The 14,455-nt window shown below is 45.5% G+C and overlaps 1 protein-coding gene across 2 annotated transcripts in view; it reads left to right on the top strand.

Annotated features, from left to right (window-relative positions):
- Window positions 1–14,455, top strand: part of LOC124795298 — a 604,282-nt gene that overhangs the window by 269,565 nt on the left and 320,262 nt on the right. For both annotated transcript variants that reach the window (XM_047259261.1, XM_047259271.1), the window contains exon 2: window positions 6,247–6,326. In XM_047259261.1, the coding sequence (XP_047115217.1) occupies window positions 6,247–6,326 (80 nt within the window). The remainder of the gene's footprint in view (window positions 1–6,246; window positions 6,327–14,455) is intronic.

Raw genomic sequence — 14,455 nt, forward strand, 5'->3', positions numbered from 1 at the left:
ATAACATCAAATATTATAGTATATACTTATATTAAAATAATAATAAAGTATCGGAACCTAATAAAGACGCGAATGTTAGGAAATAAAATTTAGAAGTGTCAAGAGGAGAACCACCGTCCCAACTAACAACTCAATACAAGACAGTGACGCAACTATTTTTTTTTTCCTACTCATTACGCTAAACCAACAACACACCCTTTGTAAATAATCATACTAAGTTACCCCTTGCAGAAAACCTTATCGTAGATATGTTAATAATTGAAATTTAGTTATAACAAATTGTACCAAGAAGAATGCGTTTCCGGTGGATCTTCAGTGTGTCGCTGCCTTCAAATAGCCTACTCTCATAATAGGCAAGTTATAATAATTCTTCTGCCACGAATAGGATGTTTCTCATTATTTTATTGGAACGAATCACACAGTGAACAACGGGTTTTCCAGTTATTCTCAATTTGCAGGTGTTCGGAAACGGCATATATACATACAAGCTTGAAATGAATGCCAATATGGCGCGTCACAACTCTGTACTAAAGGGAGACGGCGTGCGTGTGACGTAGGTGGCGTTGTGCCATCTCATTGGTCAACGCATAGACGCACGCTCAGAGTATCTGACATGCCTAATATTGCTCTGCCCGTTCGGAAAGACCCCCGAACGTGCATTTCCACGCTATGACGTCAGAAACTCGGGACGTTCAACGCTCAACGTTCGGATGCACGGTCCGTGTGCCGACGGCTTTAGGCTCTGAGCACTGTGGGACTTAACACAAGTCCCCTAGACTTAGAATTACTTAAACCTAACTAACCATAAGGGCATAATACACACTCCATGTCCGAGGCAGGATTCGAAGCTGCAACCGTAGCAGCAGGGCGGTTCCGGGCTGAAACCCGTAGAACCGCTCGGCCACCGAGGCCGGCACAGCCTTAGGGGGCCAAATGTACTGAAGATGGCTTTAATATACGCTGAAATCAAATGTTGTTGCGATCTCGATTGCTGGTTTTAATCGAATCGTTCTGCTTAAATATACCTCAAAAGAGTCGAGGTTTGGCATACGGTAAACACGTTTCCGCCCTGAAGAGTGCACGACACTCAGAAACATTGGCTCCGCAGCACGCCCGCTGATAATGAAACGTCAGAAACATAATTGGCTTTCCGTCGTATGCGGGACGCGTGCGGCGCGCTGTGTTACGTATGCAGCGCGGCCCGCAGCTGCAGCTGCTGGAGATGGCAAAGGCGGCTGCCGGCGGCGAGGTGGCGGCCGCACGCCCCGGCTGCTGCGAGCAGACTCGCCGAGCACTTGCTGTGTAATTGTTTCCGGCGGCGCGGCTGCCGCGACGTGAGGCGCAGCGCAAGCGCCCAGCGGGACCGCGGACTCGCGCCCGGGCCGCTGTTTGATGCCGCTGCTGCTCCGCCCCGCACTCTCCGCGCCGTATTTTCGCTCGCGGAAAAAAAAAGAGAGCGCCGACCTTTTTCGTAACGGTTACCTCTCCCGTTATTCTCCATTAAACTGCAATCTCATTTTCTCCGCCGCCGGCGGAATGTGTTTGCGATGGCGCACCCGTACTGCTTGCAAGTGCGAATCACGCAGCCCACGGCATTATAGCCGAACGGATGCTCACCACGGGACCTGCGTCTACATTCATGTGCCGTTTTCTCCGGTCTTGCAGCAAGTATGAGCGATAAGCTTTATGTTTCCTGACTGCTATGAGGGAACTGCAGATTTATAGGGTATTCCGTGTAATATGAACTAAACTCCGCTACGGGGCCTATGTGGTATACGTGATGCTGACCACACGATGTATTATTTTCCAGACTTGGTTCAAATGGCTCTGAGCACTATGGGACTTAACATCTGAGGTCATCAGTCCCCTAGAACTTAGAACTACTTAAACCTAACTAACCTAAGGACATCACACACATCCATGCCCGAAGCAGGATTCGAACCTGCGACCGTAGTGGTCACACAGTTCCAGATTGACGCGCCTAGAACCGCACGGCCGCACCGGCCGGCCACTTACGAGTTACTGTCCTTCATTAAATGGTGGTTTATGTTTAGCACACATCTTTCGCAGCCATCAAGGATTTTTCAAAAATAATTCTTTTTTTATGTACGCACACAGTTGGGCTTAAGAAAAGGAGTGTATCACGTTCCACTCTTTCCATGAATGGAGCCATAACTGACAGCCGGCCGGAGTGGCCGAGCGGTTCTAGGTGCTTCAGTCTGACACCGCCCGACCGCTACGGACGCAGAATCGAATCCTCCCTCGGGCATGGACGTGTATGTCATCCTTAGATCAGTTAGGTTTAAGTAGTTCTAAGTTCTAGGGGACTGATGACCTCAGATGTTAAGTCCCATAGTGCTCAGAGCCATTTGAACCATAACTGACACAATCATACGCCAGATCTCAAATCACCTACACTCACAGCACAAGCAGCACTCAGGTACATCCCACATAGATTCAGCACAATACCACTCATCACCGAAAACTACTAGAAAGAACTAGACACCATCATACAAATAGCAAAAAACAATGTCGGCCATAGAAATACATTCACAAAATTGAACAAAAATATAAAAAAATGATACAGTCAGTAAAGACAATAGAGAAACAACAACAAAGAACAAAAAAATAAAACTTCACACCAATAAACATACATAGTTGCAAAATAACAATTATACAGAGTACACGACGATGACAACAAAGAAACCTGAACATGGTACACAGTGACATACAAGCGCAAACTCACACATAAAATAATACTTTTTTTTTAAGTACAAGGCGAGAGATAGCTTTCAAAGACAGAAGGCAGTCCAAAAGTATATCACAGAAATAACAAAATATGTAGATATCTACCAGAGGGCAGGAGTATACTAACTGCTATTCGATGCAAGATAAGGTACGAAGGACTAACTGGCAGAACATTCGACACCCGGTACAAAGAACGTATCACAACCTGAAAGTATCGGTCAAGCCCTTCAGTATTTGCAGAACATTTAATAGAAATAAACCACAAGCCAAGTAAAACAAGAGAAACAAATGAAAATAAAAATTGATGACGACAGACGCCTGCTGTGGCATATCAAAACAAAAGCAGAAAAGAAATACGATTAAATGACTAAGTCAGAGTGACAAACAATTCACTGTTTACACAGACTGACTGCGTAGTAGAAAAAAACTCCCTAAGATCTTCCTGGTCATTTCACTACGATAATGTACGGTATTAAGAATGAAATTAGAGAAATAAGGTTTTTAATCATGAAAGTTATGAGTTGAGCTCAGGGTCAATCCTTTACACTCCATGTCATGTACCGTACATTTATCCCTTTCTAAGAACGTTTAGGCCATTCTACACATTATCAGTTTCGTTCGACAATTTTGCACAATCAGGAACACACATTCGTCTTCATTTTAAGTTACAGTTGCAATCACGAGTGCACATAATTATGTTCAGCCGTGATATATGTGAAAAGGAATTAAACAACAAAGCAGTGAGGCTCTGCGCACCACTGTGTCTGACAGTTACCTCATTAGTTAATCCTGTAGTTTATCGGAATATTTGGGATCAGAAATGAAAATCACAACTAAATCTATGTTCTACAGTAAACAGAACTTTGCTTTGCCAGTATATGGTCAGCTGTTAGAGGTTGGTTAGTTATTAAGTGGTCATGCTGTTGTATCAAGCTATATGTTATTTGATTCATACAGGTTAATTAGAAGTTATAAACTTAACAACCCTTCACAATGAGTGGGAGTAGAACTCAGGTAACATTTAATTTTTCGTCCCACACCTTCCACAGTTTCACACAATACAGCACAGTTAGAGGCCTTCTGATCCCGCCAATCGATGACATTAGATCACTAGTAGCTTCATACTCATGCACGAATCAGCAAAAGAAAACGATTAGACGAGCAGAAAGAAACCACAGCTCCGACATTCTCACATTCGTCAAACTACAAGAAATAAATACACTCTGCACTTAGAAGTTGTCCTCAGGTTTTCATCATTGTAAAAAAGTCGTTCGGAGGACCGATATTTCTTGAGGTGTAAAAGAAGATGGAAATGGCGATACTTCTAAGGACTTGGGACCACGAAAAGATTAGCAAAAGTGATCGTCAAAACTGCTGTCCTGGGTCATCGACTCCTATCTGGTGAAGAATCTGAAAACGTATTCCAAGGACGCTAGAATCTGTGGAGTTTAATGCTCTCCGCGATACTGTGGATTCCAAAACACAATGAGTGGCGTCTGTGTCGTAGTGCTATCCATAGAAATACAAGCATAAATTTGTGTGAAAACGAGTACTCGTGTTATCTACGGATACATGAACAAATACGGAAAGTGCGCTGTTAGTTCCGCTTAAAGATCAGTTGAATGAAATGTGTAGTGACTTGAGAAGAGATTATATGATGGGCACCGACAAAAGCTTAACAAGGGTAACGAAATGTAGTCGAATTAACTTCAGTCTGCACGGCTTAAACATTTCTTGTGTATCTGAAATTTCAGCAAAGAGTTTTATCTCGTCAACTTTCAGCAGTTGGACATTTTTCAATTTGGTTGTCAACTTCTCTTGGATAAAATTTTCTACTTCTCCGTACACATCAGCAAGGCTCTTTCATTATTCTTCATTTAGATTTACACACCAACCGCCAATTTTTTTATTTGTTGTTTTCCCTATTAGTTGCATTTTATTTATAAAATCCAACCCACCCTGATGTCTTGTTACTGGTTGCATTTGACAAGCTCCTTCCCTAACAGCTGCTTTCGTTCTTCTGCTCAGCATGGTAAGTTGACAGGGCGTCTAGTATCTGCCCTCATTATACATGTGCGGCTGCTGTCACACCTACGGCTCACACTGGACTCGCATTCGGGAGGACGACGGTTCAATCCCGTCTCCGGCCATCCTGATTTAGGTTTTCCGTGACATCCCTAAATCGTTTCAGGCAAATGCCGGGATGGTTCCTTTGAAAGGGCACGGCCGATTTCCTTCCCAATCCTTCCCTAACCCGAGCTTGCGCCACCACCACACCTATGGCTGCATTTTTTTTATTCCCCTCGACTACAGCACCTTTCCGCGCCAGCCCCTTTGGAAAACAACTTTTTCACTTATGACCTGGAATCGAGCCAGTAAAGCGGCGAATTGTTCCGTGATGACCAAATTCGTCAAATCTGATTCTTCCAAACATAAATTAATAAACAGATAAAAGAGAGAAGAAACAAAGTAACAACATTAACGCAATATGCCTGTATGCCCTTTACTTAAAATGGTACTCAAAGAGTCCTAAGCCGACGACAGAAAACAATTTACTGCCACACAACAACGATTGCGCGTGTACGTACATCATTACCAGCGATCAGGATCTGTTGGGATCAGATTAACTACCACTTGTCTAGAACACCAGTCTTGACCTCGGACGAAAATAAATCGTGTAGTAGACACGTAAAAATGAATCTCATCGTTGTCTTTTTTGTTTTAATGACGCGGTTTTGATCATACAGCAATATTACGTGTATAATCGGACATCCAAGAAAAATATGTCTGTTCTCCAAGATAATTTCCAGTATTTTATTCTACATTTGTTTTTCTTTTGTTTTTTCGCTTTTTTTCAACGATATATATGACAAAGGAGACGTGTCAGCGTAAGCAATTACCATGCCGTATCACTCGCTATGCCGACCGGTGTGGCCGATCGGTTATAGGCGCTACAGTCTGGAACCGCGCGACAGTTACGGTCGCAGGTTCGAATCCTGCCTCGGGCATGGATCTGTGTGATGTCCTTAGGTTAGTTTGGTTTAAGTAGTTCTAAGTTCTAGGCGACTGAAGACCTCAGAAGTTATGTCACATAGTGCTCAGAGCGATTTGAACCATCACTCGCTATACGTGCAATAATAATTAAGTGGACATGCTGAAACATAGGTATATTAGTTCTTCGTAGGGGAAAAAAACTCCCACTGCTGATGGGAACCAGTGATACTACAGTACAGGTAGAAGAACGTATGTAACCTTAGTTTTATACATCACAAAGGCAAATGAGATTAAAAAATGCAGGGGCGTACAGGATATTTGGCGATCGGCTTGTACCTCAAATAGCCGAGCTACGTTGAGAAACAAAGAACTGTATGGTAACGCAGTGTAGAAGGACGAATTTAAGTTCGAGATACGCGTCGGCAAAAGTAACGCAACATACAGCTCATTAGTGTTGCTATACACCAGAATGTAATAACGTGACACGGTCTCTTCATGTTACAGGTGGTCGGTGGCCCAGGCACCAGGAGAGGTGTGGTGCCCCACTTCTCGTCGCTGCTTTCGTCAATGACACCTCCCACCTGGTACGTAACCATCACTTCCTTAATAAAAACATCGCTATTACCACGCACAATTCTATATCACTATCCGTTATTGGTGTTCTACATTGAAAAGCCAAAGAAACTAGTACAGCTGTCCAGTATAGTGTAGAACCCCACGAGCTCGCACAAGTGCCGCAACACGACGTGGCATTGGCTCGACTAATGTCTGAAGTAGTGGTGGAGGGGACTGACACCTTCTATCCTGCCGGGATGTCCATAAATCCGTAAGAGTACGAGGGGATGGAGAGGCCTTCTGAACAGCATGTTGCAAGGCATTCCTGATATGCTCAATAATGCACATTTCCGGGGAACGTGGTGGCCAGTGGAAGTGTCTAAACTCAGAAGAGTATTCCTGGGGCACTCTGGACGTGTCGGGTGTGGCATTGTCCTGCTGGAATTGCCCAAGTCCGTCTGAAAGCACAATGGACATAAATGGATGCAGGTGATCAGATAGAATACTTACGTACGCATCAACTATCAAAGTTGTATCTAGACTTACTGGGGGCTACACATCACTCTTACTGCACACGCCCATACAACATTACACAGCCTCCACCAGTTTAAAGGGTCCCCTACTCACATTCAGGGTTCATGGATTCGTCAGGTTCCCTCCATTCCAGTGCAAGTCCATCAGCTCGATACAACTTGAAACGAGATTCGTCCGTTCAGGCAACATGTTTCCAGTCATGAACAGTCCAATGTCGGTGTTGACGGGCCCAGGTGAGACATAAAGCTTTGTGTTGTGCGGTCATCAAGGGTACACGAGTGGGACTTCGGCTCTGAAAGCCAAAGTCGACGGTGTTTCGTGAATGGTTTGGATGCTCACACTTGTTGTGGCCCAGCATTGAAATCTGCAGCAATTTGCGGAAGGATTGCATTTCTGTCACGCTGAACGATTCTCTTCAGTTGTTGTTGGTTCCTATCTTGCAGCATCTTTTTCCAGTCGCAGCGACGTCCGAGATTTGATGTTTCACCGGATTCCTGATTTTCGCGGTACACTCGTGATATAGTCGTACGGGAAAATCCCCACTTCATTGTTACCTCGGAGATACTGTGTCCCACCGGTCGTGGGCCGACTATAGCACCACGTTCAAACTCACTTAAATTTTGATAACATGTCATTGTAGCAGCAGTAACCGATCTAACAACTGCGCCAGATACTTCTTGTCTCTAGGATACTAGGATGTCATTCTCTAATATATACTAATATGACGTAGTCACTAATAAATGTTACCACTGTGGCTCAACATGCTCCCTGCATATAACCACGAATAACTGACTCAAGACACGCTTCAGTGACGAGACGATGAAAATTAATTACATGTGATATTGCACTTACTATTCCCTAAGGAGAAAGAGAGCTTGTAGTTTAACACCCCAGAGACGTTAAGCTCACTGCAGACTGACAAAAAGTTCGTTTTCGTGAAGGGTTGGTAAAGAAGTCGATTATACCCCTTCAGTGGAACCATTCCACTATTCGCCGTAAGCGTGGTAGGGAAATTACGAAACAACTAAATCTGGACCGCCAGATGAGAATATGAAATCGTTAATGGAAAAAGCTTTTATACATAATTTTCGTAGAAGAATGTGCACTTCTACTCAACATAGTTGGATAAAAGTCTTCTAAGTATCCAGAACCATGCATAGTCATTTCATGGCATGGCACTCATTACATATTGTTATAAACATATTTCGATACAAATGGCCTATTCTTGTACTTAAGTTATTTCAATTTGAGTGACAGAGGCGACGGGAACATAGATTTTGAAATGTCATCTTGGACACTGTTTCGCTGCATATAAATACAGGGTGTTTCAAAAATGACCGGTATATTTGAAACGGCAATAAAAACTAAACGAGCAGCGATAGAAATACACCGTTTGTTGCAATATGCTTGGGACAACAGTACATTTTCAGGCAGACACACTTTCGAAATTACAGTAGTTACAATTTTCAACAACAGATGGCGCTGCGGTCTGGGAAACTCTATAGTACGATATTTTCCACATATCCACCATGCGTAGCAATAAGATGGCGTAGTCTCTGAATGAAATTACCCGAAACCTTTGACAACGTGTCTGGCGGAATGGCTTCACATGCAGATGAGATGTACTGCTTCAGCTGTTCAATTGTTTCTGGATTCTGGCGGTACACCTGGTCTTTCAAGTGTCCCCACAGAAAGAAGTCACAGGGGTTCATGTCTGGCGAATAGGGAGGCCAATCCACGCCGCCTGCTGTATGTTTCGGATAGCCCAAAGCAATCACACGATCATCGAAATATTCATTCAGGAAATTAAAGACATCGGCCGTGCGATGTGGACGGGCACCATCTTGCGCAAACCACTAGGTGTTCGCAGTGTCGTCTAAGGCAGTTTGTACCGCCACAAATTCACGAAGAATGTCCCAATAGCGTGATGCAGTAATCGTTTCGGATCTGAAAAATGGGCCAATGATTCCTTTGGAAGAAATTGCGGCCCAGACCAGTACTTTTTGAGGATGCAGGGACGATGGGACTTCAGTATGGGGCTTTTCGGTTCCCCATATGCGCCAGTTCTGTTTATTGACGAAGCCGTCCAGGTAAAAAATAAGCTTCGTCAGTAAACCAAATGCTGCCCACATGCATATCGCCGTCATCAATCCTGTGCACTATATCGTTAGCGAATGTCTCTCGTGCAGCAATGGTAGCGGCGCTGAGGGGTTGCCGCGTTTGAATTTTGTATGGATAGAGGTGTAAACTCTGGCGCATGAGACGATACGTGGACGTTGGCGTCATTTGGACCGCAGCTGCAACACGGCGAACGGAAACCCGAGGCCGCTGTTGGATCACCTGCTGCACTAGCTGCGCGTTGCCCTCTGTGGTTGCCGTACGCAGTCGCCCTACCTTTCCAGCACGTTCATCCGTCACGTTCCCAGTCCGTTGAAATTTTTCAAACAGATCCTCTATTGTATCGCTTTTTGGTCCTTTGGTTACATTAAACCTTCGTTGAAAACTTCGTCTTGTTGCAACAACACTGTGTTCCAGGCGGTGGAATTCCTACACCAGAAAAATTCTCTGTTCTAAGGAATAAACCATGTTGTCTACAGCACACTTGCACGTTGTGAACAGCACGCGCTTACAGCAGAAAGACGACGTACAGAATGGCGCACCCACAGACTGCGTTGTCTTCTATATCTTTCACATCACTTGCAGCGCCATCTGTCGTTGAAAATTGTAACTACTGTAATTTCGAAAGTGTGTCTGCCTGAAAATGTACTGTTGTCCCAAGCATATTGCAACAAACGGTGTATTTCTATCCTTGCTCGTTTAGTTTTTATTGCCGTTTCAAATATACCGGTCATTTTTGAAACACCCTGTATTTATTTACTTAACATATAGTGTAGTCGATTTGGTGCTGTATTGTTCTTGAGTTGTCATACAAAAAGTATTCAGTAACAACTAGACATGAAATGAGATGATAGTTTGAAACGATAATTACATTGGCGAATATGGAGAGTTACATCAAGATTTGCATAACAGAAAAAGCATTACGAGGCAGTGTGGGACAGTATACATGATTCATAAACTGAGCCTCCATGGAACTTGCTTGCTGCAGAAGATATCAAACGCTAGACGCAATCATTATCACTTATTTGGCTGCTGCCTTGCCTGTAAAATTCTCCAAGAATAAATGTTTCCATCATTTTGATAAGCTCCGAAGTGGCTTCTTTTATTTTCTTGGTTTAGGATGAACCTCTCCCGTTCCACTGATACGTCTGCCTGATGTCGTGTAGCACCCCCTCGAGCACGCAGAACTGCCGCAACACGACGTGCCATGGACACGACTGATATCTCAAGTAGTGCTGGAGGGAATTGACACCATGAACTCTGCAGGCCTCTCCATAAATCCGTAAGAGCACTACGGGGTGGATACCTCTTCTGTGAACAGCACGCTGCAAGGCATCCCAAATATACTCAATAATGTTCATGTCTGGGGAGTTTGGTGGCCAGCGGAAGATTTTAAACGCAGAAGAGTATTCCTGGGTGCACTCTATAGCAATTATCCTGCTGGAATAGCCGAAGTCCGTCTGAAAGCACAACGGACATAAATGGATGCAGGTGATTAGATAGAATTCTTACGTGCATATCACCTCTCATAATCACTCTTACTGTACACGCTCCACACCATTACAGAGCCTCCACCAGTTTAAACAGTCCCCTGCTCACATGCAGGGTCCTTGGATTCATGAGGTTGCCTCCATACCAGTGCAAGTCCATCCGCTCGATACAACTAGAAACTCGTCCGACCAGGCAACATGTTTCCAGTCCAATGTCAGTGTTTACGGGCCCAGGTGAGACTTAAAGCTTTGTGTCGTTTAGCCATCAAGGGTACACGAGTGATTCCTGATATTCACGGTACACTCGTGAAATAGTCGTACTGGAAAATCCCCACTTCATCTTGTCGCTTGTCTGTTTACATTTCTCCATATTTGAATACGAAAGTCTACATCAGTTTCTGTGGCGCTTCAGTATAAAATAAAAATCCTTTAATTTCTTATAGTAATATATAATGCTGGCGTCACAGCCTTCACTTTGTGGCGGCACACTGCTTGCAGAATCCTGCCTTACTCAACGTGCAGTGTACAGTGACTCTTGCTCTGAAATGGCTTTGTCAGTCTTTATGCCGTAACTACAGAGTTATTGGAAAGTTGCAGTTCGCTTACAGGATATGACGTCCACAGACGGCTTCGTTCAAGTCTGCACACGCTTAATTTTATTGAAAGAAACTTTCTGCAGCTGTGATTGTGAAATGACTCTCACGTACCCACTTATTTCAATTTTTACATGTGAGTTACAAATCGAGATAGGGCGACTCCGAGACACTGCAGGTTTGTTGTTCTCGAGTGTGCGGAGTACGGTCCGATGAGCGAGGGCACCACATGTTTTGAGATGATACGTTCCTCCGAAACACTGCCAGGAGACACATCATGTTGTCAGCTGTGTGCGCAGTAGCGGTATGTTGCCTACACCATGAGCAACTGATTTCATCTTCTGATGGACAAAGAAATGGTGTACCATTAAAAAATTACTTTCACTGTTAATGGTTTCTACAAAATGCAATGGTACAATAATACACCATTGGGATATCGCTAACCACTCTCCATTTTTCAGACCATGAAATCGCTTTGAAAATCCAGCATTAAGGTCCTTCGTTTTTTATAATCGTGTGGTTGGGGTGTAATATGACCAGGTAAGTGGAACCAGGCCTCGACTTTATACGCTGACGGAAATGACATTACAACAATAAAAAAGTAATTTAGAGTAAGGCAGTTTTGGGAATACAGTTGTCTAGATAACGTATTTTAGTGATTAAAATTGCTAGATCACAGTTAAATGTACGAGCGAGATAAACAATTGCAAATGTGAAATGCAAATACGTTGAATGCAAATATGTATATGTGCATGCATAGTGCTGTATAGATGTCAGATATCAGTTTGTGCGGTGGAATTCTAAGTTTACAGCTCTTGGTCGGTCAATATAGAGGCGGTTAATGGTGTTTGTGGATGACGCTGGATTTGTCATCCAATGATGTCTACATGCGCTTGATTCACAGGGCTTGCCATCCAGCAGGCCAAAGCCACAGCTGCGATTGTAGTCGTTCTCGGCGTATTCCACTGATGAATTCTTCTCGGGTTATCAGCCGAGTGGTAGCGCCGTCTTGTCGCAACGTTTCAATGAGTTTCGTACCCATCATCTTCTGGCCAGAAGATAATGGGTCCGAAATACATTGAAACGTCGCGACAAGACGACGCTACCAGTCGGCTGATAACCCGAGAAGAATTCATCAAAGCAACAGCTGTTTGCGGCAGAGCGTTATCCTGGTGGAAAACACTCCCTGGAATGTCGTGCTTGAATATAAGCACGGTAGGTTGAATCACGAAATTGACGTTCAAATTTGGAATCAAAGTGCGTAGGATAACCACGAGGGTGCTTCTGTTGGCCTCCTTCTAACGAACACATCAGCGTACTGGCACAGTGACAGAACTGTATTTCATTAAAAATGTACAATAGACCACTACCCTGCCGTCCGAAGATCTCTAGCTTGACACCATTGAAGTCAGAAATGGCGGTGGCTGGGGGTCAGTGGTACGCACGTTACAGGGCATCTGGATCGGAGCTCTCGTTGAAGTAACTGATTTTTGTTAGTTGTGTTACTGAGGTGAGCTGCTGCTCATATTACTGCTACAGATGTGGTAAGATGAGTCAGAGCCATACGCCGAACACGGTGTTCCCTCTCGGTAGTGTAGTGCCTGCCACTTGCGACCGTGCAGTCTCGTAACCTCCGTTGCTACGGACATTGCCTATATTCCTGTAAGTCTTCCTGCTATACGGCACAAGTAGCACCAGGCTTTTCGTAGTTCTGTCATCCCCTTCCCAACTCAGTGATGTGTCGATAATGACGTCTTTATCATCTTAAAGGCATTTTTGATTAACATCAACTAATCACAACTAGTCTCAAAGTTGACTAACGCTCACGGCCGCTACAGTGTGTATTTAAGGCAAATCTAATTTGCATCCTCCGAGTGGCACTGCTAGTGGCACCCTTATGCGACTGGCACGAAATTTAAATGGTTTAAATGGGACGTCATTCTTCTCGCCTACCAACTTTCGTTTATGTCACACAACTTTTTCTTGGTGCTGCGATATCTTTTGGTCGGTGGAGAAGGTGACATCAAGAATACAGTGGAATTCCTCTCAAAACAATATGTCACTGCTGTCATTTTACTCGGTATACTTTCAGCGTTTGCCTAACCACTTCATGGGTGGTTGCAAGTCCAACAGATTTTCCTTGTGCCAGTTTGTGCACTGATTTTGCTGTGCTCTGGTGCAAAGTCAGGAATAACCAACAAATTCTTTTTGTTCAATTTAGGTGGTCTTCTAGTTCGTTCGGCATCTAACATTGAGCAAGTCTCTCAAAATCTCTCAACAAGTCGACGAACTGCATTATGGTGAGGGGAATATTCTAGCTAATCCCTCCTGCAATAAATTCGTGTGTTTATCACCTTCCCGTAACACATGTCTGGTACCTCGCGCCACAGATTTTGAATCCGTGACAGATGGCTTGGACGTCGAAGACCCCTAGGAGTCTCTGCACCATCGCGCCGTAAGCCGTGGCGGCGCGCGCCTCCTGGCGCACGTTTAATGTGAGGGCGCCACGGTGGAACACGTGGTCCCAGCGGCTAATAGCGGCGTCCCTGATCATGTATTTAAGCGCCTGCCTCTCGCTCAGCCGGCCATTCGAGGGTTGGATTCCCTCACTTCCTCATCGAGGACTCGCCCTGCCGGGGCTACTCTCAAGGTGTATCTTCGACGTGGAAGAGCCCCAACCGTGCTTGTCGCGTTGTTGCCCATCTGCACGCCGCCGCCGCCGCCATCGTCTGTTCGCCACCGCCCGGTGCTTGTCGCCGCCGCCGCCGCCGCCGCTTGGTCGCCGTCTGTCGGTGCTCGCCTCTTCCTCTTCTGCCGCCGCCACCTGGTCGCCGCTTCTTCAGCCGCCGCCGCCGCCGCTGTCACCGTCTCTTGGTGCTCGCCGCTTCTTCTGCCGCCGTCTCTCGGTGCTCGCCGCTGCCGCCGTCTCTCGGTGTTCGCTGCCGCCTGCGATCATGGACGCCCCAACTACCACCATCATCTACACCTCTCCATCACCTGCCCCCACTGTAACGTCATGGAGTGCTTCCTCTGGGATTCACCCGTCTCATGCACCTCCCCTACTCACAGTCTCCTCCCCATCTATCTATTCTCCATCGATGTATCCCCACCTGTACGTCACTCCTGCTCCTCCCCCTGCTACTGCCCCTGCTGCTTCTCCCGCTCCTGCCTCTGTCCCTGCTCCCTACCCCCCTCCCACTCCTGTCGCCCGCCGAGACGACTTTCCCCCTCTCCCCCCTGCGACTACCGCTGCTTCCCCTGCCAGAGTCTCCGCCCGCCGAGCCACAGTCGCCGCCACAGAGCGCCCTACCCTCTCATCCAGTGCTACTGCCTCACAGGAGGGCCCTGCCTCCCACCACCTCCCCATCCTTCCAGTCCCTCATCCCTCCTCCCAGGCAACACCTGCCAAAAAATCTTCCAAAC

This window comes from Schistocerca piceifrons, chromosome 1, assembly GCF_021461385.2.
Source record: "Schistocerca piceifrons isolate TAMUIC-IGC-003096 chromosome 1, iqSchPice1.1, whole genome shotgun sequence".
Classification (NCBI taxonomy): domain Eukaryota; kingdom Metazoa; phylum Arthropoda; class Insecta; order Orthoptera; family Acrididae; genus Schistocerca; species Schistocerca piceifrons.